Source organism: Passer domesticus, chromosome 7 (assembly GCF_036417665.1).
Source record: "Passer domesticus isolate bPasDom1 chromosome 7, bPasDom1.hap1, whole genome shotgun sequence".
In the NCBI taxonomy this organism is placed as follows: domain Eukaryota; kingdom Metazoa; phylum Chordata; class Aves; order Passeriformes; family Passeridae; genus Passer; species Passer domesticus.
Window position 1 is genome coordinate 7,504,591 of NC_087480.1, and position 27,614 is coordinate 7,532,204.

General features: G+C 44.1%; 2 protein-coding genes across 3 annotated transcripts in view; one reads left to right on the forward strand and one right to left on the reverse strand.

The window, feature by feature from the left end:
- On the forward strand, window positions 1-11,923 carry FRMD7 (FERM domain containing 7). Of its 2 annotated transcripts, none has more exons than XM_064426676.1 (12): window positions 1-431; window positions 4,339-4,443; window positions 4,771-4,813; window positions 6,051-6,129; window positions 6,762-6,859; window positions 6,968-7,082; window positions 7,307-7,454; window positions 8,534-8,629; window positions 8,901-9,064; window positions 9,271-9,339; window positions 9,435-9,510; window positions 9,633-11,923. In XM_064426676.1, the coding sequence occupies exons 1-12, from the start codon at window positions 375-377 to the stop codon at window positions 10,653-10,655; spliced, it is 2,073 nt and encodes a 690-aa protein (XP_064282746.1). In that variant the 5' UTR covers window positions 1-374; the 3' UTR covers window positions 10,656-11,923. The 2 variants fall into 2 exon arrangements, with proteins under 2 accessions (XP_064282746.1, XP_064282747.1); XM_064426677.1 differs by having other exon boundaries at window positions 6,096-6,129.
- A 2,659-nt stretch (window positions 11,924-14,582) lies between these two features.
- Window positions 14,583-27,614, reverse strand: part of STK26 (serine/threonine kinase 26) — a 29,826-nt gene continuing 16,794 nt past the window's right edge. Inside the window, exons 4-12 of the mRNA XM_064426678.1 lie at window positions 23,684-23,740; window positions 21,951-22,059; window positions 21,703-21,860; window positions 19,168-19,353; window positions 18,384-18,532; window positions 17,635-17,728; window positions 17,123-17,185; window positions 16,898-17,034; window positions 14,583-16,514 (exon numbers count right to left, since the gene is read on the reverse strand). Coding sequence (XP_064282748.1) covers window positions 16,490-16,514; window positions 16,898-17,034; window positions 17,123-17,185; window positions 17,635-17,728; window positions 18,384-18,532; window positions 19,168-19,353; window positions 21,703-21,860; window positions 21,951-22,059; window positions 23,684-23,740 — 978 coding nt within the window. The 3' untranslated portion in view covers window positions 14,583-16,489. The remainder of the gene's footprint in view (window positions 16,515-16,897; window positions 17,035-17,122; window positions 17,186-17,634; window positions 17,729-18,383; window positions 18,533-19,167; window positions 19,354-21,702; window positions 21,861-21,950; window positions 22,060-23,683; window positions 23,741-27,614) is intronic.

The window sequence follows — 27,614 nt, forward strand, 5'->3', positions numbered from 1 at the left end:
CCGTGGTACCAAGCCTGGGCTTGCTCTGCCCCCACATTGCTCACCACCAGCTGTGAGAGTGAGCATTTATCTCAGCCCCATTACTGCCAATCTCCCCCCTATTAACACACCCATAATTCACAGGCAGAAAACATCTTTTATTGCAGTGGTGACATTTAAACCAAGGGACGTGTTGGTTTGTTGGGGTTTTTTAAACAGTTTTTAGGCAGTCAGCTCGTTTGCTGCAGCCTCTGCTCCACATCTGTGAGTGCAGCCTTCTCCATCCAGCTGAGAGGGAATTATGTGTGCAAGAGGAGTCAGGGCTGCCTTCCCAGCTCCTGGCTCACACTGCTAGCACTGCTGTGCCTGCTGCACACCCAGCTGCGTGCCCGAGGATGCTGCACCTGAAAGTCCAGTTCCTGGATGACTCCCAGAAGATCTTTGTAGTTGATGTAAGTGGGTATCATATTCTTACTGATTTTTTTTGGTGTTAATTATTAAGTCATTGCTGCTCTGAAGGATTGCATGGTGTCTGATAGCTTCTTGTTTTCAGCTTTAAAAAAAGCCAGCTAAACAAACAAGGAAACCAATCTCAAATTTAAAATGAAGCTTTCTAGAACTAATTGGTAGGTGTTTTTTGGTATCAACATACTCATCTGCTCCCCTGTTATTGGCATTATTTATGAAGAAGGAGGAATGGCTTTTACTTACCTGATGTGATCTTTAGTAAATCAGTTAATATGAAGTGATGGTCTGGACAGGTGTCGAGTTCTCTTGTTTGTCTGGCTGCCAGTGTAAACATTCAGCAAAGAAGTAAAGCCTGGGAACAGAATAAAAATAGCATATTTGTCCAAGTTATCCCTGTTGAGAAACATCTGCACACTTCTTCTCCTGGGCATTCAGCTGAAAAAGAAAACTGTGTGGTTTTGTGAATAGCTGAGGAAAAAACTCTTATTTTCTGCATGGCAATGTCCACAACACATTGTGATTAATAATTCACATTTAACAAATGCTAGCTCTGAACTAGGTTTAAACTGTTAAGTATTATATATCTATGGTGTTAGATTTATGCATATGTGTACAGATAACTGAAAGCAGGTATGTCTGTGTGTTAGAAACATCTCTTTACAAGTGTGATTGCACATTTACTGTTGGTTAGGGTTTCATAATCACAGTAGCTAATTGAATTAGCTAATTCAAGTAGATTTGTTCTAGTACTTACCTGCATCTCCTGTGGGAGCAGAGTGTTTAATATAAAATGTTTTGGTTTTTTTCAAGTTCTGTTGCTTTTCTTATACTGTCCTCTTCTGTGGTTTATAGCACAGCTTGAGAACTGCTCTCTCAGATGCACAACTCCATTTCTTTGTGACAGTATTTTGCACAAAAGAGGATTATAAAGCAATTCCATGCCTTGACACAGTATGGAAGTTGTTTGATTTAGTTTAATTAATCTATCCTAGTCCAGGAGTCAGCTCAAAAATGAGACAAGTCATTTTAAAATGCCTTCCCCTCCTGCCCCCATTGATTAGATCAGGTCATAGTGAGACCCAATTCAAAAGATTCTTCTGCTACAATGTTGCTGCATTTTTTTCCACCTCTGTTTTCTTATTTGCTCAAAAGGCAGCACTATAGCTCTGCACGACATGTTATTGCAGCAAATAGCTTCCATTAGAGGAACTCCTGGTCATTTCCTTTTTTAGCATGGAATGGTATTGGAAACCCCTTTTAGGCATTTCGTGCATTTGCTGCTGCTGCTGTGTGGGTACGATAAATGAGTCGCTGAATTAGTGACTTCCCCGGTATAAAAGGAGTGCTTTGGGCTAAGTTTTGAGCAGATATTTTAAGCAACTCTTCCCAAACCCCTCCTGACTTTGGAAAGCTCTTTTGAATGAGAAGTACTTCAGTGTAATGGGAGGGAAAGGACAAAAGAGAGAAAACGCAGAGGGCCTGACTGCCCCTGCTCCTCACACTCAGTGTAAACTCTCTACCTGCCTCACGTGGTGTCACAGCTGCTGGCATGTGCAGCAAGGTCTCCTTTCCAGGCTGCTTTGCATGAGAACAAGTCCTCTCCTGGTGCTGGATGCTGACCCAGGAAGGTTTCTGCCTCCATCTGCATCCTTGGGACCACTGAGTTCCCAGGAATTCCTTCAGCTGAGCGCTGGAGGTGGTTCCTGGGGTATCAGGTCTGAGCCCTCAGGGCAGGGCAGAGAGGGGCTTGGCACATCTCTGAATGTCCCCACTGTGCCCTCCCTGCTGAACACCCCATGGATGCTGCAGGAAAACCAAACAAACCCAGAAAAAGTAGCTGCTGAGGCTGGGTGGAGGACAGAGTCTGCTGTGTCATGTGTCCCTTGTAAAGCTGGGGATTCCTTGCCAGGAGGTGTGTGGGCCTGCTGGCAGAGGAGCAGGGGCACAGGGAGGCTGGTGGCTTTTGGTGCATGACACTCTGTGCTGATGGGCAGGCATCCCCCAAGGTGGTGGGAAAAAATCACAGCAAATCCCATGAGCTGATGCTCACCCCTAACCCATGGACCTGGGTGTGGCAGCCTGTCCTGTGGCAATGCTGCAGAAATGGGCTTGGCCTTTGGGCTGCAGTGCTGCCAGAGTCCCTCTGGGGACATGGGTGTGTGTGTGTCCCGTGTGTTGCACGTGTTGCTGTCTGCCCCTGGAAGTGCCTCTGGCTTTCTGACCCTGCTCACAGTCCCAGATGCTCTCACTGAGCAAGTGCAGCCTCTCCTTTTCACCTTCTGCTCTGGGGTTTCTGCCTGGGGGTGCTCACCTGGCCCTGCAGCACTCCCAGAGGCACCTGGGCTGGGGCATGGGGCAAACAGCCCCACATGCCATGTTTCTGCCTTGCACTGTGCTCCCCCAGCACACACCCCACAGGGCTGACGCTGCTGAGCATGGCTGCACCCCAGTGCTTGAGGAAGCACTGGCCTCAGCACCCCAAAATCCAGGACAGGACACCTGCAAGCAACACTCTGCAAGAGAAAGGCTCTGCTTCTAAAGCACCCCTGCAGCAGCAGGGCTGTGGCTCCCAGTGAGCAGGTTTTCCTGGGTTTGGGGCTGCTCCTTTCCCGTGGTGCCTGCCCTGGGCAGTGCTGGCCTTGGAGCAGAGTGGGTCACTCCCAGCACACATATGGTAGGTAATAACCCAGTAAGAAATTGTCTTTCCTGGCTGCCTGACAAAGGCCAAGGCCTTTCATGCTAGAAAATTCTAGCTTGGAAAAAAACATTTATAATTTTTTTAATTACCCTTGTGATCCAGTAATTTTGAGGGGAACTGGGAGTGCTGCAGAGCCAATGCTGTTATTATGCTATCACTTTTCTGCAGCCTTTCAGCACAGAGCCAGCAATTTCATCCCAGGAGAAGCCCTGAAAGGTGGTTATTAGTGTGCATCACCACCAGCAGCCAGGTCCCTCCCATCCCTGCTGGGGACAGCCACTGCCACAGGGAGCTGCAGCCTGTCTTCCCCTCCATCACCCAGCATGTGATAATTTAGCAGCTGTCTAACCTGGCCTCCCTGCTCCAGCCTGCTTTTGCAATAACTTCTTTTTGGTCTGCTTTTCACAAGCTGATGAAGGCAGGCTCATGGTTCATCAGGGTTTTGTTGGGGTGGGTCACTGCCATTTTAATTTCTGGTGCTTTCTGGAGCATTTTCCAGAGTTGGGGGCCTCCTAGTTTGTTCTCCAGCCAGGTCACACAGCATGGCAACAAGTCAAGAAAACACCCTCCAAGTGTTTCTGTTTACTGGGAATAACCACAGCCTGGCCTCCCTTATCAGCATGTAGCACCCCTTAATTCCTATTGCTAAAGCCCAGGGATGACTCAGAGCCCACGGCACAGGATCCCTGGTCCTGTTGCAGTTAATTACCATGAACCATAATAGCAGCTCATCCCCAGCTGCTGGGACACACAGACTCACTGCACAGGTTTGAGGGCTGCTCCGTTGGCTCTTAATTAAGCACGTTTGCCATGGCTGTCCCTGGTTCAGGCAGTGATCCTGGGGATCACTCACTGGTTTGCCAGGGACAAAACTGCCCACACAGTGATAGCTGTGAGCAGCGAGTCAAAACATGGTTTATTTTCTCTTGCTCTCCTTTCTGGTTTATGTTCCTTATTAAAGGAGAGAAGTGATGGGAAGGAATCTGATTTCCAAAAGCAGGGAGCACAGCATGCAGTTGTCCTGTTGTTCATGCTGGAGCCAACAGCATTTGTTGATTAAGATTCTGCTGCTGCATGGTCAGGAAAGGGGTGCAGGAAGGGAGCTGAGACTTCTCCCCAACTCTCTGAAATCCCATCACAGCTGCTGTCAGCATTGCCTAACCTGCTGCTTCTGTGCTGTGTTTGTTTGCTAGCAAAAATCCTGTGGGAAAGGGCTCTTCAACCTCACCTGCAGCCACCTCAACCTCGTGGAGAAGGAGTACTTTGGGCTGGAGTTTCTCAGCCAGGCTGGGAACCAGGTGAGTGCAGCTGGAGCTGCCAGTGCCTGCATGGCTGGGGATGGGTAGCACCTCCCTGAAATTCCAAATGGAAAATTCAACAGGAAGCTTTTCCATGATGGCAGGAAAGCCCTGAAAATGGGAGTTAGGAGGGGAGCCACAAGCCCCAGTGATATCTACAGCTCATGGTCTATCCACAGCCATCCGTGTGGCACTGCCCAGCAGGACACTTGTCACTGCAGCCAAGCTGGCCAGCATTTTCATGTTGCATTCCACCATGCTGCTGCCGCCTTTATTCCCCATCTCTCGTGTTATTTATTTACCCAGCCCTTCTTTGCCTTATTTCAGGTCTGGTTGGAACCACTAAAACCCATAACAAAGCAAGTGAAAAGTAAGTATTTCAAGAATAGAATTCTTATTAATCATTAACAGTGACAGTCTAGCACAGACACATTCATGCAGTGTTGTTTTTGGGGGACAGGATCTCTGGCTTCCAGCACTTAACCAGGCTCATTTTAGAGGCTGAGGCTGGGCAGGATTGTTTGCAAGGACACTTCAGTCTATACAAAATCCTGCAGAAACGCCACTGCCTTTGCAATCTGGTACTGCCCCATTTTAGGCTGGAGCTGTTAATAATCTGACAGCTTGGCAGAGGAGCAGGGGTGGCTGAGTGCCTGTGTGGCCGTGCTGGCAGTGTGACAGGCCCTGCTCCTGCGTGCCCTCCTTTCCCCCTTCCAGCTCATGGCCCAGGCACCTGCGTGGGGCAGGGTCCCCCCTCTGCCCTGCAGCTCCTCCCCAGCCCCACGGAGATGCTGCAGAGCCTGGCCTGAGTTCAGGCCCAGCCTCCTCTCCCTGGCCATGACCAGAGTTAACTCAGTGCTGCTTTCAGCAGCCCCCTTCCATCCCCACAGTATTTTCCCCAAGTACACGATGGCTGGGAGGTGACTGAGAGCTTGGGGCCATGACCCCAGCCTTTGCCACGGGGAGGCTGCAGAGCAGGGTTTGCATGAATTTCCCTGAAAGGGGAAAGCCTGATAAGGAGCCTTCCCTTTCTGGGTGCACCACAATTGGAATTGTTGCAGGCACCTATTTCCTTTACCCTGTGCCTTCTGGCCTGTCCCTCTGAGCCATCCCAGGGTGTTCTGTGACAGTCAGTGCTTACATAATTGCCTCCCTCCCTCCACACATTTTGCCTTGGGCTTGGCTGCTTGTTCTCACTCACCCCACAAAAAAACCCTTTGCCCAAGCAGCTTGCTATGGAGTTGTTGCATCCCAAGTGCTTGAAGGGCTGAGTTTAACACACAGCCCCAGTGATGGCAATCACACCAAGGTTCTGGCCATGCTCCCTGGCACCATTTCCTGGAAACCCCCTCCAAAAGGGATTTTTGCAATTTAAAGAATTGCTGGGGCATTTTTCTCTTTAGTGTTCTTTAGATATCCAAATCTCTATTTGCATCCATTGGTAATACTGGGGGCCTGGGCGGGCTGGTTTTGGGGGGCAGGCTGTAGTCCCTGATTTGTAAGGGTCCAGCTAATTTACTCCGTAAGGAGGCAGCATGTGTGAAGAGAGTTGTAAATGTTCTCAATAGACATGTAAAAGAAAACTTATGAAGATGTTGTGTTTTAAGATCCTAAGGAGGTTCTTTTCAAATTTATGGTGAAATTTTTCCCAGTGGACCCCGGCCACCTGAGAGAAGAACTGACCAGGTACAGTGCTTGTTTTATTGCTTTCTTACCACACAGTTATGGTTTTTACAGTGTGTTAATTCTTTACCTTCATCCACCCCAGCCTGTCTTTGTGCAGTGGTTATCCTAAGTATTACACTTTACAGAACAAAACCAGAGAATATCTTTTCTTGATCCTCTGTTTTTAAACACAATCCACTTGAAGGATCAGCTGTCTTATGAGGCTGCAATTTGTTTACTGCCAAACACTTTAGCAGTTGGGCACAGAATCTGACTGCTCAGTCTAGCTCCTGCCTCAAGCAGTGTTCTGAGAGAACAACTTTAGCTGCATTTTTAAAAATGACATTGTTAGCTTCTACAATTTTAGAGAAAGCATTGCAAACAGGGACTAAGAATAAAACTGAGATGGTGCTTCTGCAGAACGTCAGCCCCAAGAGAGGCAAATGCCCTCATAAACAGAAAAGAATGTTAATTTTGAAATCTACTAATGAGCATTTCAATGGCAGGGACGTGCTGGTGCCCAGCTGCAGCCTTCACGCTCATCCTGTGACCCTGCAGGTGTGCATCCCATGAGATGTGGGAACAGGCACGGCTCTCACGGCTCAGCCCAGCACCCAGTCCCCCCCAGGGCATGCTCCTGTCCCCCTCCACAGGTACCTCTTCACCCTCCAGATCAAGAAGGACCTGGCTCAGGGGCGGCTGCCCTGCAGCGACAAGAGCGCGGCGCTGCTGGTCTCCCACCTGCTGCAGTGTAAGGGCCAGCAGCGCCTTCCCTGGGCATGGGCTTTGGCTGAGAGCCAGGGCTCCCCTCTGCCCAACCCCTCTCAGCCTAACCCATGCTCTCCCCGTGTCCCTAAAGCCGAGCTGGGTGACTTCCACGAGGAGACAGACCAGCAGCACCTGGCCACGCACAGGTACCTGCCCAACCAGGAGTACCTGGACAACAAGATCATGCACTACCACCGGAGACACAGGTAAGGGCTGCTGCTCACCAGGGCCACCCAAACCCCTGATGGACCTCTGCTCATGAGGGACAACCTCCATCGTGATGGACACGATGTTCTCATCACCAGGCAGGGCTGGCAGTGGGGTGGGTGTGATGCCAGCATGTGCACCTACAAAACTGCTTTTTCCAGCCCATTTCTGCGTCTCCCTTCTCACTCCTGTTACCCCCTGTGCGTTTGTTTTGTGTCCCCAGAGGGAAGACACCCGCGGAGTCAGATGTTCAGCTGCTGGACGTGGCCAGGAAGCTGGAGATGTACGGGATCCGCCTGCACCCCGCCAGCGACGGCGAGGGGACACAGATCAACCTGGCCGTGACACACATGGGGGTGCTGGTGCTGAGGGTGAGCCTGGGGGGTGGCCTCTCCTTCTCCCCTTTGAGCACCCCAAACTCTCCCAAATCCTACAAAAGGGCACGTGTTCCACAGGCCATGGGGGTGAAGGGGATGCTGTGGGACTCAGCCCCACCATCCCTGTGTGCCACTGAACGTGTCCCAGCTCTGCTGGCCCTTGTCCCCCGAGCGTGGTGGCCGTGTGAGCAGCACAGGTTCCACGGCTCTGTCACATGTGCTCACCGTGTAATCTTCCAGCGAAAATAGCCCCCTGTGTGTGTGTGTGTGTGTGTGTGTGCAATTACACAGCGCTGTAATCACAGCCGGGCTGCTCAGTAAACACAGACTTCCTCCCAGCCAGCATGAGGCAGCGCTCCGCTCCCACACCAGCTGATTTCAACCTGGGAACATCTTGTCACAGCAAAAAAAACAAACCGACAAACCCAAACATAAAACCTAGCTGTGGGTCTGCTGTTGGTAATTAGTGCTGCCAGACCTGGTTATTTATTCAGAGCCATAAACACCCCTCACGCATGATTAGAGCATCTGTGAGCCCATTAAAATCTGGGCTCTCGCAGAGAGCTGAGAGGGTCCTGGTGCCACAGAGTGGAGTCACACGATTTTTCCTGGTTCTGCCATGTGGCTGCACCTAACCTTGTGCAAAGTGATAACAGAGTAATTAACGTGTGCTTGCAGCCTGCTTAAACCAGGCTTAAAGGGGTGGGAGTGAGCTGAGCACTGCTACACTTCCCAGCAAAGGAGGGGAGAATTTTTGTTTCTTTGGAGCACTGATTCTGCCTTAACTCCAGTGATATTTGAGCTGGCACAGATAGGATTCCCTGCCTTAACATCTCTGAGGTTTGTCTGGGGATCTTGGACTTCTGCAAAGAGCTTCAGCAGGCAGAGTTAAGCCCTGAACATTAATTTCTACTTGTAGAACCAGCTGATGCAGTCAAACACCAAACCCCAGCAGCTCCAATAGCTGCTTTGGAGTCTGATGCAGAGTCCTGTGAGCTCAGGCCTTGGCCCAGTGCATTTCTGTATTTACAGGTTGCCCCATCCAGCTGTAATTGCTGTGTTTGTCCTTGCAGGGCAATACAAAGATCAACACCTTCAACTGGTCCAAAATTCGCAAACTGAGTTTCAAGAGGAAGCATTTTCTCATCAAGCTCCATGCAAACATCTCTGTAAGTACCACGCCACAGGCGGCTGCTGGGCTGGGGAGCAGACAGCTGGGGATGGAAGGACAGCCACACAAAATCCCCAGTTTTGAGAAAAATCCATTCCTGCTGCTCATGATAGTGCTCCTTCTTGAGGGCTACTCCTGTGTCCCCAGCGAGGTGACAGAGCACTGCCTGGAGCCACTGACAGCCTATATGACCCTTGGGGGATCAGGAGGGCAGATGGCAGAGCTTGTGCTGTGCTCCTGACCCCGGCTGTCCTGCCTCTGGCACACAGGAGCTGTGCAAGGACACGCTGGAGTTCACCATGGCCAGCCGGGACACCTGCAAGGCCTTCTGGAAGACGTGTGTGGAGTACCACGCCTTCTTCAGACTCTCTGAGGAGCCCAAGTCAAAGCCCAAAGCCCTTCTGTGCAGCAAAGGCTCCAGCTTCCGCTACAGGTAAATTCCCTGGGGAAAAACCCAACCTTCTGGGGCTGGGAAGGGCCTGGGGATGGCTCCCAGCCTCCCTTTTATGCCAACCCTGTGTGAATCTGAGTGGGTGATAACAGCAACTTCTCCTGGAGAGACCCCAGCTGCATCCCCTCACACAGGCACACGGGGCTGGGGCTGATGGTGCTGCTCACATTTCTCCCTCCATGCTGCAGTGGCAGGACTCAGCGGCAGCTGCTGGAGCATGGGAGGAAGGCTAAGATGAAGAGCCTGCCCTTCGAGAGGTACCGGGGGCACGGAGGGGGGCAGTGCCTGAGGGGACTGGGGACAGGGGAAGGACCCTCCTGGCCGTACACCTACCCTTGCTCCTGTCCTGCAGGAAACACTACACGTCCCGCTACGACGAGAGGCAGTGCCGCTCCTCCCCGGACCTCCTGACGGATGTGTCAAAGCAGGTGAGTCCCCTTGGCACCAGCGACAGCTCTGTGCCGGGCTCTTGGCATTGCTGCCCCAGCTGCAGGCCAAGCCAGCCCCTCAGCTCTGGGCTCCCTGCCCACCCGCTCTGTGCCCTGCCCAGGTGGAGGAGCTGCGCCTGGCCTACGGCAGCCGGGGCTCCTACCACGCCAACGGCGTGCACGGCTCCGAGCCCACCCTGGACAGCCGGCGCCGCAGCTCCACCATGGAGGTGACGTTTGCCGCTGAGCTGGAGCGCTCCAAGCCAGAGGCATCCCCCACCTTCCTGCCCCACTCCAAAAGCTCGTCTGCCTTCCCCCTGCTCTACGCCCAGCTGGAGATGGAGAGGGCGTGGGAGCCCATGGACCTCTTCGGAGCCAGGAATCCCTTGACGTCCTTTCGGCCCCACCACCAGTTCGCTGGGAACAGTAAAAGCACCTCTGTGGGCAACATGCGGGAAGTGAGCGCCCGGCAGCTGGTGTACACGGATGTGCCCTGTCCCCTGCCCGTGCTGGCCCCGGCCCCCCCTGTGCTCTTCTATGTGGACAGGGCGCTGCAGCCCCCATGCCCTGCACTGGCCCCTGGCGAGGACACAGCAGGAGCAGCTGGCACAAGCAGCCCCGTGGCAGCAAAACCGCCCCGGCAGAGCCCGAGCGGGACCCAGGCTGGGCAGCTCCACGGTGAGGCCATGGGCACGAGCATGGCGGGGGAGAGCAGGTCACTGGCTCGCTCCTTCCATTACGGCCTTCAGGAGCAGCCTCCCAAGCGGTCCTGGAGCCAGTCGGACATGAAAACCATCCGCTTCCCCTACGGCTCCGAGTTCAGGCCCCTGGGGCCGTGCCCTGCTCTCAGCAGCCGGAAAGGGGGTGTTTTTTGGCACGTCCCAGCCCAGCAAGGGCTGGCTCCGGGGCCGCGGCGCTCCAGCAAGCGCTACCTGGGCAGCAGCACCGAGTCCAGCGACTCCGACCCGGAGCTGCTGGCCGCCGACTACTGCTCGCTGTACGGCCGCGTGCTGCGCTCGCCCATGGCCCGCGTGCGGCTCTCCTCGGGCAGCCTCCAGCTGGACGAGGAGGATGAGGAGGTGTCCTTTGCCACCAGCGCTGCTGAAGAGAGGGTTTCCAGAGGGGCCTCCAAGTATTTCACCTAGGTGCCTGACACCGGCCAGAGGGAGCAGAGGTGGCCGGCGCTGACCCAGGGTCAGAGAATGGTGACACACTCTTCGTTTGCAGGTCTGCTTACAGCTTATGAAACATTGATGGGATCGTGTTGTGTGAGTGCTCTTAGCTATAGAGGATGTGTTCATGGACATCAGGGCTGTGTTCAGAAGGATTCAACCCCTGCACCACACTGGGAAGCTGGTTTGCCTCTGCCACCACGCTTTGAGGGGGGGTCTTACTTCAGCCAGAGGCCAGGGATCTCCTAAAGCCCTGCTAAGCCCCTGTGTCCTGCCCAAGCTGATGCTTGGAGCTCAGCTGCTGGAGTCTTCATTGAGGGGGAGGGAGAAAAGAAAGAGACTTCTCAGAGAATAGTTTCAGCTGCTGCTTTTCCCAGCTGCAGGGAGGCACACTGGAGGGAAGGGTGTTTCAGGCCCTTTTGGAAAGGAGCAAGATCTTCATGGGGGACTGCTCCTTGAGCTGATGCCATGTGGACAGGACAAAACCCCAGCAGCGAGCCCATCTCCTCCACTTGTCTCACCTCCCTCTGGTGCTGCAGGGAGAGCCTGGCACTCAAACACAAGGCTCTCTGTGTGGCTGTCTTCTCCCTGGCCAGTTTAGAGGATTATCCTTCTCCAGAAATATCTCAGTAGTGCTTGTCAAGCTTTTAGAAGCCCCCCATGGTGAGCACTGGGAAGTGGGTTCATACTCTCTAACTATGCTTTGCTTAGGCACATCAGCCATCACCTCCTGGCAGCACCAAGACAGCCCCAGCACTTCAGTGCTCTGCTTAAGTCTGAGAGAGATGTGTAAGGAGGTTCTTTGGGGTCCTTTGCTTCCCCAAATCTGTCCTCAGTTAAGCAGCATGGGAAAAGAGATACCAGGAGCAGGTAGGAAAGGAACAAGCAGCTTCTTGGAAGTATTTTTATTAAAAAACTTACTATTACCCTAAACCTACATTAAATCTACTTGGATATCTTGAGAATGATGACATCGCCATAAAGTTTTAGGGGGGGGATATTGATAATTTTCTTTAAGAACAACCCTGTAAGTCTTTGTAGGACATGACTGTAAGCAGGGAGACAGCCCAGAAAAATCCACAGCAGAGAAACCACTGCAGCCTGCTAGAAGGATTTCAGAAACATGGAAGCTGGGACCAAAAAAAAAATAGATTAAAATGTAGAAAAAACTGGGCTTATGGGCCCTGCTCACTCTGCATGTTGCTGTCCTTTGTTTTAGAAGGTGGACAATAAAACACAGTTGTTCATACTGGAGTTTTGAGTTCCTTGTTCTGCCCTGTGAAATCTGCACCCCCAGTCCTGCAGGCACCCCCCATCACACCTCGCCCTGCGCCTCCCAGTCAGGAGCTTCCCTCAGTGCTCCCAGGAGCTGGTTTCCCTCTCCTGCTCTGCTGCCTGGCCTCCTCTGTGCCCTTGCTGTCCCAGCAGCTGGGGACACTTGTGGAGATCCCTGAACACTGCTGAAAACAGCCACATTCTTGGTTAGTTGCCCAAAGAAATGCATTAGCCCAACAAGTGAGTACATTGTAAGGTTTGCTTCTGCTCCTAGTTACCCTGTGCTGAAGCTGGGAGCTGCAGTGATCCCTCATACTGCTCTGGCACGTGTTCTACCGAAAAAAAGGATAATCTTTCTGGCTGGAGGGTTGTTTCTTCCCTATTCCCAAAGCTCTGCACCTTGAAAAGAGCAAGAATCACTACTCAGTGCATTTAAGAATGGCAGTCTGTGGGCACAGTTTGGTAGTTTTTTTTTAAAAAGCAGCAGTGTTTCAAGCACAGGCTGCACACACAGCTCTGGGACAGTTCCACAGTCGCTGTTACCTCCTCAAGCATGTGGAGACACACCCTGAGCATGTCCCACCATGAGAAATCACTGTACAAACACCCTGCCCAAATCTTCAGGAACTGCCATAGTCTTGAAGACTATGCTGGGAAAACAGCGTTGAGAGGGAGAAACAAGGACTTGGGAACTATTTTTGGATTTTTCCATGGACTAAGGAGCACTGGGGCACAGTGTGGGCACTGTGCCTCAGCACATCCTACACATGGTCAACAATAGCAGAGGAACAAAGCAGCTCGTCAGCAAGTGACACAAATCAACATCTCTGAGCTAAATTCATTGCATAAACCACTTTAGTGGGACTGGCTAAAATTAAGGAACAATCCCAGTAAGCAGTGGCTTACTTGTCAAGGAACAATTGAAACAACCCTTGCCTAAGTCCTTCCCCTGGCTCCCTGCTCAGCCCTAATCACCCCCGAGATAAGGACAACTGTTGAAGTGATTTTGTTTCCCTAGGGAAGAAAACAAGGATGGAGAGAGGACGTGGAAAGATTTGGTTTGCTGGTGGTAAAAGACAAACAGCAGAACGTGGAAAATGTAAACTGTTATAGTCCTTACACAAGGGATTATTGAAGGGGGGAAGGCACTGCAGCATCACAGTGGGAAAACATTAAGCTACTCAGAGCATTCAGATAGAAGTATCTGGTTTATATAAAACAGATAAAGGTTTAGACAAAATAGATAAAGCTGTGAAATAAGCCGACATACACACCACTAAAACTTTGCCAAGAGGAAAATAATTTTATTCCAGTGTTAAAGTCATAAAACAGCGTGATAAAAATCAGACTTTTAACAATCACTAGACTTTGTGCAAACACATTAAAGCCTACACACTCTCCTAGTCAGCTGTCGAAACTGCAAGGCAAGAGCAGGTGTGATGGCACTACACTGCACAGAAATAACAGAGGGGTCAGAGACCAAGGGCTTAAAGAGTGGTTACATTGATCAAGGACTCATCTACCCAAGAACAAATACATTTCTCTATTCTGCAATTCAGACTACTTTGATAAGATTACTTCAGCGACAATTCTCAACCTGCAGCAGGAAGCCTGGCAAACCAAAAGAGCAAGAAGATGGTACCTGCATGAATATTTGGATCTATCTTTCCGTTAGCTGTCTGCCAGCAACAGAATACTGCTGATTAAGTTACAGTTCATCAATAACTAAAACATGGGAAAAAGACAGCTCATTTCTGGAATCAGCAATACAAATGTCCCTTCTTAGGAGCTAATTATAGTCTTACTATGCAGAGACTTCAGGCATATGCAGCACAATAAAAATAAATAAAAGAACCTTCTTGAATGGACTGCAGTACAAGAGAATGAGTCTGTTTTGTACACATGGGGGAGTTTTTCCCATGCTGTCCCACGAGGTAGGTATACATCCCACCCATTCCACAGGAAAAGAAGAGGCACCATAGTTCAGCAGCTTATGACAGTTTTATCTCAAATATGTCAGGTTCCAATTCCCCATGTCATTTACTAACCCCACCTACCCAGAACTGTCCGTAAAGCTGCACAGATTAAAGATCCTGTGTCAACAGGGTAGATCCACCAGTTACAAAACTCAGGAGGAATTCCCATCAGCACTTCCCTCAGACTGCCACAGGAAAAGAACACCTTAAGGGAAGTGACATGGAAGTAAAAACATATTTTTAATTCTGAAAAATGTATACGGAGCTCCTTAAAATGAGGTTTGTGTTGAGGTTGCTGAGGTGAAAGTCAAGGGGACACCAGGTACTTGGTGTCCCTTCACTGCCCCAAAGGCAGGCAGAGCTGTGACAGAGCCGTGACACCACTGCACTGCCAGCCAGGTCTGAGCTCACACATCCCAGAGCCTCCTCTCTAGGAAAGGAAGCAAACTGAACCCCAGGACTGCTCCGTGCATTCCCTGGGGCACAGCAGCTGGGAGGTGTCCCCAAGGCCAGCGTGGGGCACCAGAGCTTTGCAAAGCACCCACGCAGGGAGCGCCTTTCTCACACCACGAGTCTGTGCCTGACACGTCCACACCTCTGCACAGCTGCTGGAATTCAGGAGAAAATGATGCACAACAGAACAAGCTCATGAAAGTTTACAGAACTTAAATATTTATTTTTAAACCATTTTAAACCCCCCAAAACATTGAAATAAGCTTCATCTATAAACAGATTTACAAGACTAACAACTACAGAAGCTAGAGGAGCACTACAATTTGTTTCTGTGATGCAGTTATTTTGTAAAGCTTCAGATCAACTGTATTTACAACTTTTGCTGCTTTTACATTTATAAAAATATTTATTTAATCCATAACATTATTGTTTTCAAAAACTATTTCCAGACTTTTTTCTCAGATATAAATTCTAATTGAATTTCAGTTATATAGCAGATGAAAGTTTTAAACAGAAACATTTTTTTTAAAATTAAAACAAGGAGTTAAAAGTAATTTTTTTTACAGTGTAGGCACCATTGAAAATAATTGTCCTTGGCATATCTAACCACCATCTCTCACAAGTGTCCTTTATATAAAAACGATGTAATGGCAACATTTGACGAAAAATGCAGTATTTACTTGCACACCATTACTTTTTCAATATTTGGCAGATATATTTCAGATTCTTTAAAATGACTTTTGTGCAAAAACAAAATGTGCAGGTCTGAACCATAAAATAAACACACCCAGCCTTTATCAAAAATAAATTTACACCAACAGTTCCACAGCTAAGTACTGAAAAACAATCCCAGTTCAAAACTTTAGCATAATATACATACTGGGTTGAAAAAGGGAAAAAACCAAATCAAAACAAAACAACAGAAGAGATTACCCATCTAGCAGTACCATAAATATATAACTGAAAGCAACTTTATAGTCTTACCTACTTTTTATGAAAAAAAATCACTCTGTACTGCACAGTACTACCTTTTTGTGAAAGAATATCTATAACTCAGTTATTTGCATATTAACTGGTAAATACATATTTAAAATACACTTTCAGAAAATTATAAACAAATTATGTCGATGTACTGTATTGAATGTACTTCAGAACAAAAATGAGTATAAATATCTTACAGGAGAAACAACACCACCACACAGAACGCTGGTGTTACACCGATACCTGCGTGTGAGGTACGTAACATGCGACGCTCGGCTTCTCTGGCTCCCTTCCACCCAGGCATGTAGACTCAGAGGAAAAAAAATTAAATTAAGTTAAATTGGACTTCAGGTTCTGTCCATTATTGCCGAAAGCCCCACCCCCTCAACTGTATTGCTCTAAATTTTCCTACCATGATGATATAAGATTGAGTTACTACTTCAAAACCTGTTCTAAAAGGTAATACACAGACTGTACATCAGGATAGACCTGTTGCTACATATCACCTGCAAACTATTGCCATATTGCTCTCAAATATATTTAATCATAGAGCTGCCTAAAATACTGTACCAATTTAGAATTAAAATAGATACTGTTGCAGGTTTGTTTTTCAGGGCACGATAACTATATGCTGGTTGAAGCAGGTGCTACAGCAATACCCTTGCCACTACATTACATGTCTTGAATATGCTTGTGAAAAAGCTATTTTTCTCTGAAGCTTGTTAGTGATTTACAAAAGTTTAACTCATGAATATAAAAGACCTGTACAACTCCATGTACAGGAACAAAATAGCATCAAAACATACTGTACTTGCACATTCTATTAACTAAAGTAATGGTTATTTCTAAAAGCAAAACTGCACCTCAACATTTATCAGATTAAACAGGTGAAACTACAATATTAAAAGTTGTTCTTTACAAAATAATTTCCTGAAAATATAAAACCATGTGCACTGCCACAAAATAGTTGAGTAGGTTCTTTCAAATCCTCAATCACCATCAATATGTTGCAAAGATCCAAAAGGCACAAGGAGCTCATGAGCTAAGCACTGCCAAGCTTGAAGTAGTTTTGGTGGGTTTCACTGGGTCCATACGAAACAGCAGTCAATTGTGTGAAGTTTCTTAGGATGAGTCATTAACAGAAAATCTACAGATAAAAAATGCAAGTTAAAAAGTTTGTTAATGATATTGTTTCATCTAGGCAAACAGCACATAAATATTTCTGCATCACTAAAGTAGTACATGCCTTCATCTCACTGGTTTATAGTACAAAACCCACCAGAAAACATTCCTAAAAGAGATAAGAAAAAGATTCTCTGTCTCCCCTATTGCCTGTAAATATGCTTAAGATCAACCTGCAGGCTAAATTAAAGAAGCAAGATATGGCAACTACAGTAAAGCTGCAGCACTTCAAGGACAGATACAGTAATTGTTAGTATTCGTTTTAGTCTCAAACAGAAGTGTTACCAGTAATTACACAGCTAAAGCACTGAACATAGCAGATCTCTCTCTTACCACTAAACTACTTACTTCTGAAATTTCTCCATAAGTTTCTTCACCATCTTATCTGTGATCCCTGGACATGTTGCTTCTGCCACATTGATGCTTTTCTCAAGTTCCTCAATTGCTTTCTTTCTGTTAGCATTATTTGTGTCCTGCTGCTTGAGCTGAGGAGCAAACAAAAAAAGTTAAAACTCAAAAAAGTTCAGAGACTTGGCTAATACTTTCAAAGAAGATTTTTAAGTCAACACTTACCTCAGCAAACACAGGGGTGATTATCATAGTTAAACAACTCAGGGTTTTAACAAGATCCTGATCCTAGAAGTTAACAAATATGGATTACACCAGCATATTACAACATACATCAACATATATACAACATATACACTGCCTCTTAACACAGTACATGTGATTTTGGAAGTTGAGTTAAATTCAACAAAGTGATTAAAATACATTATAAAACCCACAAAGACACAGTACATCAACAAGTGTTATGGGATGGTGAAATAGATGCCTGATGACACATCTCAAACAATGTCATTCAGCATCAGAAAAACAGTTCAGTTTTTCCTCACTAGTAAGAGACTTTAAAATTCCCATGTCTATGAACAGATACCACAGTACATCTGCAGCATATTTTGCATTTGAGGCTGACATGACATAGGAAATATCACTAACATCTCTTGAACTGCAAAAAACCAGTCAGTTCTTATGAAAAGTGAAGTTGCTAAGTTTTATCACTGTCTTCCTGCTCTGTCTGTACGTACCGTCCCGTTCTGGAGCTTCTTTGCATCCGGCTTCTTCCGAACTGTAGTGAAGCTCCACTCAGGGTGAGAATTATTCTCTTTGTTGCTGGACTCCCTGAAATAAAAAGGACATGATGTACATAATACTAGCCACAACAGAACACCAAGAAAGCACAGGTAACCCAAATACATAACAAGTCTATCAGGATTAGTTCTGTATTCCTTAAAATAAGAAGAAAAACATATTGAAACATTAACTGAATTTGAAAGGAGGCTGAATAAATTGAAATGTGATCAAAAGCAAACAGAAGATGGTATCTACCTACAAGGCTTACCTTCTCCCATGGCATCCCATTTAAGAGTTATCTGATAGCCAGAAAAACAAGACACTTACAGAAAGCATGTTATGCCACAGGCACTATGCAAACTTCTTCATGCACCTCAACTTTGCTCTGCAATATCTCTAACTGTGACTCAGTGGTTTCAGTGCAACCACTAGTCTCAGACTAGCAAACAGATAGCACTTAAACAGAACTGAAATTGAGTTTAAAGAAAGAACATTTAAAGAGGCAACAAGCACTTGGATTGACTTATGTGTTACTCTTTAGGGCCATACAGGGGGTTTTCTTGGAAGAAGACAATTTAAAAAAAGGACCAGAGACATACGTACAGAAATGGTGTTATTACACAGAAAAGGTGCAGCAAACAACATTTAAGAACATTATTGAAACAAAAAAACACACCCAAAAAAGACTGTAAAATAAACTTACGAATCTGAACCATCAGAATCACTTTCATCACTACTGTGTCCCTCTGCTTTCCATCTCTTAAACCTATCAATCAGTTCTGTCAGATAGGAAGTCTTCTTGGCATTTTTCATAATGAATTTGTGCTTCAGAAGTTCTTTTGCAGTGGGACGCTGTAAGAAACACATTAAATATTTAATGTTATGCTAACATTTAATGATTTTAAATGCTAATAGGGAAGACTTAGTAAGACAACAGACTTCCAGAGCTAACTTGTATAATATCAGGAAATTAGTGAAACAGGAAGTCACAAAAGCCAGTAATCCACATTTATGAGCATGCTAAAAATATGATCAAGTCACCCATAGACTATACAGCTTATCCTTCTACGTTAGAAGGTCACACCCAGGAAAATGACTAATGAAAACTCTCCAGTGCAACATTTCCTTGTAAGCTGAATTCAGACAGCAAAAGCTGTGCTGAAGAAAAGGATTTCAGATAATTCTCTCCTCTGTTAAAGCTTCTCTTCTGACATTATCCTAGTTTAGAGTGCATTTTAGAAATCTGCCCCTGCCACTGCATTTTCTTTCAGCATTCTCCCTCCTCCTTTTGAGTATTTTAAACAAAAACTAGGATAGAGACAGAGATATAAAAAGCAATGCTAAAATTCACAGTGCAAAGTATAGTCCCTAAAATGATTTCAATCACTGAAGATGCACAATGCCAGCAAAATACTTCACAAGCACAGCAGAGCAGAAAACAAAACTGAAACATCTACAGACACATGCACACAGATTTATCTACTCACAAATGTTGGGTCCTTATTCAGACATGCATCGATGAATTCTTTAAAAGGTTTACTGAAGTCTCCTAATAAAGTGGGAGGATTGTTTTTCGGAATGAGGAACAGAACTCTCATTGGATGCATATCCGAGTTGGGAGGCTCCCCCTTGGCCAGTTCAATTGCAGTGATGCCCAGTGACCAAATGTCAGCCTGAGAGGGGAAAAGGGACTGTTAGTACAAAATTATGGGCTGTCATGACTGAGTATTCAATAACTGACATCTTCACATATAATGCATCTAAAGAATAAAATTAATGTTGGCCTAAGTAGATAGTGCAAACATTCCCTTCTAACACTTCAGGAACACCTGACTCACAAGACCTAGTTGACTTAATCAGTCTTAACATCATAGATCATCATTTTTGTTGCAGTTGGTGTTCTAACACTGACAGCAAGTTAAGTGGACACCTATATTTACACACTTTTGGAAAAGCTTCAGAGATACTGATCTTCTTTTGTTCTTTTCCATATGTTAATGACAAATTACCACAAATTTCCTATGTCTAATTCAGAGTTTGTTTAGGTATCCAACCCTGTTTGACAGTTCACTCTAAATGAACAAGGCAGAAAGCTGAATCAAATCCAGCAGGGGATCACTTAATTTCTTTCCTAACAGACTGCTTGATGAATTTAGCTGGAGAATTATTGACAATTAGTTAGACTTGAAACACCAAGATCACAGTGTAAGTCACAGCAGAATAATGAAGTACTATTTATTTTAGCTAAAAGCATCATTATAAACAAATTCTGCCTTTGTATCAAAACATAGTATGATATTTTGATATAATCTATAAAATACAAGTATTCTAAAACTGTTTCCTGATTTTGATTTATTTTCCCAAGTGAAATATATTATTACTTGCATCTTTTCAGATGAGCTACAATAACTACTTAGACCAATAAAGGTATTTCTCATTAAAAAAGTGTTTGGCAATAGTCAACTACACTTGGCACAGAATCATAAACCAAAACTGCCCATAGAGTAAACAAGGATTACGATTTGCATCTCTCCAATATTCCTTTTTGTTCACAAGACCCAAAATAGCTGTACTTTATAGCAAAGAATTAAACTAACTCACTGTTTATTACTGAAATATCATAACCAACAACTGTGTATTGGAGCAAAATTATTTTAAAGAAAAGATGGGGCTTACAAATCTCTGGCCCTACTAAAATGCATGACTTTCTGGCCTTTTGGAGTAGAGAGAGAAGAAGACAGATTAAAATTCAGTTCAGATACCAAAACAGTCATCAGTACTAGTCTAGAAATTGAAGGGTATCCTATCCAAATCCTTCATCTCTCCTACCAAAAGCTTGTATCTTCTGTGCTCACCCACCAGCCTACTGGCATGGAAAAAAAGGGGGAAGGCATTATACTTGCAACACACTGAGGAGAAATGGAAGGCAAAAGATTAGGTTGCTGGGGAAATGTAAATGAAGGGGTGGTAAAGGTGATCTACACACAGGGCAAGCAGAAGAAGAATTATTCCCAATCTGACTGGCCAACCCACAATTTTAAAGCGGGGTAGAGAGCTTTTCCAAAATGCCCTAGAGAACACATTACAGTGGGGTCACTGAAACCCTGAACAGGAGAATTCCAACTTTTTTATCAGCAAGAACCCTTGTGACAAGTACACAAATTCCTTCAAGTCTGACTGATCCTGGGAAAGTCTCCCTGAGTGTGAATGCTTTCAGGACACTCCAGGTATCCACCAGTTGTTTTTTTTTATATGCACATCATGTAACTATAGTTTCATGTCTACTATTTGAGAAAAAGCAACAAGAAAGTATTACTTTACACATACCAAGGTTTTTATTCTCTTGATGCTATTTTAAGGTTTTGTCTACAGAGTGTGGAAAGTCCAGTGCCAGACTGAAACATGCTGCTGTTTCACCAACCACACACTCTAGGACATCTTATGGTTTCACACACAGAAGAGGGGACTGTTCCCTCCTTATTGTCATTGCTAGCACCAGTTCTCAGCTCTCAGAAAAACATAAAAGAGCTCTGCTTTTCTGCTGCTAGTTCACATAGGGAAACTCTCCTTTGCAATTAGGGATCCATCAAGAGCTCTCATGACACAGAAAGGCACAAGGTACCACAATGCTACTAAGCCACAGCCACCAAGTTACTTTTTACCTTCTCAAGACCTGTGCTAAAAATTTCAGCATTACATGGACCCTCAGAAATACCATCTGAGAAATGTGAGAAGAAATTAACACTTTGGGCACCGTCTTGGCTTTAAATGAACTGCCATGTTCTGGTGGCATTTTACTTTGTGAGTACTTTATTACTGTTTGAATTAAATGTAAAACACTGAATTGAAACCAAATCAACCAACCACCCCACATTCAGGGAGTTGCTCTGAAAAAGACATGACATCACCATTTTACTTTTTTCTCCCCATACTGACAGAGCTAAAAGAAAAAAATTAAAACAAATGCTGTTGGATAACCAGATACAAAACCAAAGAAAAAAAAATTCTACTCTCATACTTACTTTTGAATCATATGCTGACTGCTGAATAACTTCAGGGGCCATCCAAAATGGGGTTCCAACAAAGGTGTTTCTCTTAATTTGTGTGTCTGTTAGCTGCCCAGCAACTCCAAAATCAGCAAGCTTAACATCACCTTGTTCTGATAACAAGACATTGGCAGCTGCCAAGGGGAAATAACATAATAACTAATTAGAATATTGTTTTATGGTTTTAAAAGTTTTAACAAAGTAACATTTGAAATGTTGCACACCTTTTATATCCCTGTGAATTTTCTTCTCTGAGTGTAGGTAGTCAAGACCTTTCAAGATTTCCTTAAGCATAGTAGCAATCTGGAACTCATCAAATGGGCCAGCACGCAGCTTCAGAAAAGAGACACATTAAAATAATTTTAGTTTTGTATGTAATTTTTGCCTTGCTTTGATTTAATTAAATCTTAAACCGGAAACATTTTTCAAAATTAGAGAACTAACAAAATTAATGCAATATGTCAGTATTCTAATTGAAATAGGTGCCACTTGAATGATCACCTTCACATCTCCTCTACTGCCAATACACTGAAAATGCTCTTACTCCTAAAACATACACTGTCTGTGCTGCCCTCAGTATGCAAAGCACAAGAAAAGCAACAAGTAACTTTCCACAAAGTTGTATTTCCCTACAAGCAGCAAACTAGCAGACTGAATTCTGCAATTTAGATTAAGTAAATTAAGAAAACCAAATGATTTCAAAATAGACTATGTTGACTAAGGGGTTTAAATTTAATGATGCAGTTCCTACTTGTCCCAGTATTTTTGATTCCATGTTTGCTTTTGTATCAAGAACATAACATGCTACTATAAAGCTGCTAATGGATTAAGTGTAAACTTTGCACATTAGAAAGCTATGCAAATAAAACAAAAGAAATTAAAGTGAGCAATCAAAAAAGTACCAACAACACAGCACCAAAACACTGAAACCATGAAATTATGGTAAGGCAAACAAGGCAAAACTGAAATTTTATTCTTCTAAAATTTTATTCCTCTACAGGCTCACTGATTTAAATTGGCACTAGTAATAGCTATTTCCCTGTTTCTGACACTCCACGGAATACAATCAGTTACACTCAAAAGTGCTAGAGTATCTCACAGCCCCTTCCTCAAAAGGGCCAAGTTCTACAGCTACAAACTACCACAAGCTACACCTAATTACTATGCTTTTGATGAGTTGATGTGATGTAACTTGATGAAGTTTAAATAGATTTGTGAAGTCAAGCTCTCACAGACAGGACCCCTGTTAGTGAAAACATAATTATTACCATTATGTAACAGTGAAGACATGGTATTTTCCCTTCAGAATCACACAAAGACTGAGCTATATAATCTTACAGGAAAGGGTGGGTCTGTAGCATTGCAGCTGAGGCAGAGCTGCACTGAAACCATGGGGAAACCACATTCACACTCAGTGGACTGTGCTTGTGCACTCTCCAGGCTACACCCTCCATGAATGCCACTCTATCTGAAGTAAAAGGCACTTTCATGCTTAACTGAAAATACCTGAACATGGAAAACCCAACATCTTTTAACCAGTTAAAATTAACTGTCTGTGGACACACTCCTCATTCATTCCCGAGACCCAAATCTAAAGGAAATGTTTTTTACTGGAGTGCAATGAATTCTTCTTGGAGGAGGTAGGAAGCAATGGACAGAGGACCCCAAACCTCCATCAAACATACAGCAAAAAAATGACTTCTCAAACTAAAAAAACCCTGAGAACTGAAAACAAATGGATGCTTCCTAATGCTTACAGACAAAGAGCAAAATAGAAAAATTAACACAAATTCAGTGTGACAGGACTACCATTCAAATTCACACTTTTTAGACCATTACCACATAGCAATGATATAATATCAGCTGCCTCCAGGTACTTATTTTTATAAAATGATATAAAACCACAATGAAATAAAGTTCATAGATGCTTATAATGCAAAAAAAATCATATACTTACAAGATCCAAAGCTGACCCTCCACCCAAGTATTCCATTATTATCCATAGTTTTGTGCCCTGTAAAGGAAGGCATGAGTTGTCAAAGTCCAAGGCTGCCATAAAAAAATGTGTGCATACATATATTTCAATAGACTACCAGCACACTCTCCGGAAAAGACAAACAGAGAGTCATTAATCACCTACTAGTATGCAATTACTTCTTGTAGAATGATCACACAGCTCATGAGAAGTCTAATATATTAATTAATAAGTTTGATTTCTGTATTTAAAAAAACCAATGAAAAAACACCATCACTACTAACCAATTTCTGCTAAATAGTATCTAAAATTATTGCACTTAAAGGAACAGAACTCAGAGGGAAAAATGATTAGGCAGTGGTTTAAGTTTTAATTAAATTCAAATAATTGTTTAAAATGGACCTTGAGAATATGTGAGTTTCTGCACATCATCTGTGGAGATGTCTCAACCTCTAAAACTGACAAATTATTCTAACACTGATTTCTAGCTACTGACTTTGTCCTTGGCTTGTCACTGCAAAAGGTGGCTGGATCATAGAAACAAAACTGGAAACACTTAGCAAATCTACAGACTACTTCATGCCAGAGTGCCCTCAAAAGACAAAACTCAAATATGAATCTATGTGGCACTAGTTGAGAAAATTCTGTGAATAAATATATTTATTTAAAATAAAACCCAGTTATTAAAAATACTCAACTGAACCACAGCTGGTGAAGTACCACACACACTGTGTAAGTTTCCAGCAAATATTTACCAGTGCTAGTTTCTCATTACAGAGCACAAGCTTAGGGCAGGAGTACTCTTTAAAGCTCTTGCATTCTCCATTGTATACTTTCCCACCCTATGGCCTGCCCAGGGATGGAAATCTAAAGAAAACTCAGCAAGCAAATAAAGGTGCAGTTTCTGAAAGCACCACATCCAATCATCCCAACAAAGTGTGCTCTATTAGATTTATACTAAATTTAAAAAGCACACCATTTATGAGACTCTATTCCAATATTATGATCTCAGCAGGGAAGGGCTGGCTAATTTTAGCAGTTTTTATAAAGCCCGACTTTGTCAGCTCAGAAGACCTGCAAGGAACTCCTGTTCAAGGCAAACATTGTGGTTACCAGACATGTTTGGAGAATTTGACTATTACTTGAAAACAGAACAGGGTGAAAATGAGTAAGTACTGTTTCTCAAACAATGTCTCAAAGAAATTGCTACTATCCACTGTAATCGGGTGTGGGTATTTTCTAGCCAGGCATGAACAACCTTTTTCCTGGCTATTTTCTGTCAGCCAAGTATAAATAGACAGGGCAGAACAACCAGTATCTTTAGATTGTCTCAAAGCTTTGCTGCACAAAGTGCTGCACAATTCTGATGGAAGTCCTTGGATGTCACTGTAGGATTTCTCCATATTCAAATCTGAAAAGCTGAGAATAACTTCAGGTTTGTTTCAATTGCAAAAGAAAAGAGCAAGCTCAGGTGGCTGTAACAGTTACAAGGCTGGATACTGAAAACCTTGGTCTAAACGGCACAAATAAGGAAAACAGTCATGAAATTCCAGTCATCAAGAGATTTATCTCTATGGGACTCTTGGAAGGTCCAGCTGAAGCACTTCATCAAGTGCACTTTCCAAATCTGTGTAACCACAACATGCCAGAACTACGGTGACTCTTAATACTTTTAATCTTTTTCTTGCCTGAACTGGTAGGGGAGGAATGCATTTTGACAAGCCATTAACCTGGAAGAAAACACTAATTTCAGCTATCTAACCTAACTTATCGAGGGGACCCTCCACACCCAATGGTTTATTTATTGAGAAGTTAACTGCAATCCAAGTGCAAAAGGAGACAAATTTAGATACAGACCTTCTACAAATATGAAATAGCTACAAATATAAATACCTCCATCAGGACTTAAATTATCTTACAGCCTCAAAAGTTGCAATACTGCTGAAGCTCATATGATTCTACCCACATTAGTGAAGTCATGATATAAAGGTAAAACATTTTATTACTGTACACAAATGTGTTTACTAAGGTGAATTCTCTGACTGTATATATGCTTGCATATCACCTACCAGTATGTTTAGAAAACACTACTGATCTTGCCAGACACCCAAGGAAAAAAATCACTAATATCTAAGCTTTAAGGTTAATTCAATGGCAAACTCCCACTTGAACCTCAAGATATCCCACATTACCATGACAGGGGGCTTTTGTACCTTTTTGTGTCACAGTAACTAGCATCAACTTCATCAAAAGAACCTCAAGGAAACAGACCTTGCCATCTTGTACCAATGACAAGGTTTGTCAAGACTAAAATACCTGACAACAGACAAGTAACATTGCAGTGCTAGGAAAACTATTCAAGGACTGTCCATACGTTTAAAATCACATTTACAGGTTGGATATACAAGCTGTAGCTAATGAACAGGTAGGCTGAAGAATGTCTCAAGTCAGTAAGTCAAGTAATTGAAATAAAGACACTCTTCCTTTCTCCCTTTCAGCAGCAGGGGCACGTGGGAGAGGCTGCATGCAGCTGGCAAGCCCCAGGCTCCCTGGGACTGGGCCACTCCATCTCCATCAGCCACAGGCTGCCTCTGCACCCTGAAGTGCAAAGAAACTGTCAAGATACAGAACGTGTAGAACAGACCTTATAAATGGTACCAAAAAAAATCTCTCATCTGAAATGTTTGCAATTAGAACCCCCTCACAATTACATCTCTTCTTCCATGTTTTAGTTGTAACAACTTTTAGTTATCAAGTACTTTGCCAGAGGGAAAACCCAAAAACTACAAAATTATGACAAGAGCAATCTGCTTACTCTAACCTTAGTTAAAACTGATTAAAAAAGAGTAAGCTACAACAGAAGATGTTCCATTACAGTTCAACTGGATGAACTGTGGCTTACATGATAAACTTTAAGCCAACACATGGTCTCAGCAGGGATTTCTTCAAAGCAGAAACTATAAAATTTAAAGACAGATCTCTGAACTAGAGAAATATCAGTAAGTGCTGTAGGCAACCTGAATGCATTTGCACTGAGGGTTTGCCCTGGTATTTAGTCAGGAAAATACTAAGACTCTTTACAGTGTAAAACTACAAACACTTCTAATGGTATTTCTACAGCCTCAGAGACAGCTACATGTATGATTAATACACTTTAGTAAACTATTCTAGTTCATAAAGCATGATCTGAAACACAGCATACTGGTTCAACTGTTTTGTTTGCCTGTACATAAAGATGCGAAAGAAAAAAAAAGTATCTTCAAATTTGAAATACTTTTTATTTACCTTATGCTCTTTTAACCATCATCTTAAAAAAACATTTCTAGGAATTTTTCAGTGACCTTTATATATAAATTGAAGTATCCAGGAATAAACATTTGGGACCATTATGAATGTGAATTTCACACTCATTATATCCATGGCAAACTGAGTCTGATCTCTGCAGCCTAGGACTTGGCTTTGTAAGAAATAAGATGTGTTATTTTTCAGAATTTAACCTCAGTATTCTTTAACTTTTAATTATACAGTCATTTGGTACACAACTGTACCCATCTCATTGTTTCAAAGACATACTTACAGTGTATAGAAAAATTAAATCCTGAATGAATTACTACACAGCTTAACAATTAGTTGACAGCCACTCTCAAAGAAACAGCTAATAAAAAGTTCACAGCTAGATTAAGTAAAACAAGCAAACCAACAAAAAGTAGAGACACAACTATCAAAATACCTGCTATTACTAAAATGAAAAGGCAGAATAAAAGATTCTTTGCACACTGAACAAAGCCAATACCCTCTCTCCCCTGAGGAGTCTCAAGCTGAAAGATCTTGAACTAGCAACCAGGGATTACTCTAGTCTAAGAACAATTTAGTCGGAAGATACTACTTTAAAAGCTGCTTTATTTATTTTTCA

Excerpts from the sequence above, each read along its gene's own strand:
- FRMD7 (XM_064426676.1), top strand. The coding sequence starts at position 375 with ATGCTGCACCTGAAAGTCCAGTTCCTGGATGACTCCCAGAAGATCTTT. Across the intron at positions 4,444-4,770 it reads TCAGCCAGGCTGGGAACCAG|GTCTGGTTGGAACCACTAAA; the intron begins GTGAGTGCAGCT and ends GCCTTATTTCAG. Across the intron at positions 9,065-9,270 it reads GGCTCCAGCTTCCGCTACAG|TGGCAGGACTCAGCGGCAGC; the intron begins GTAAATTCCCTG and ends TCCATGCTGCAG.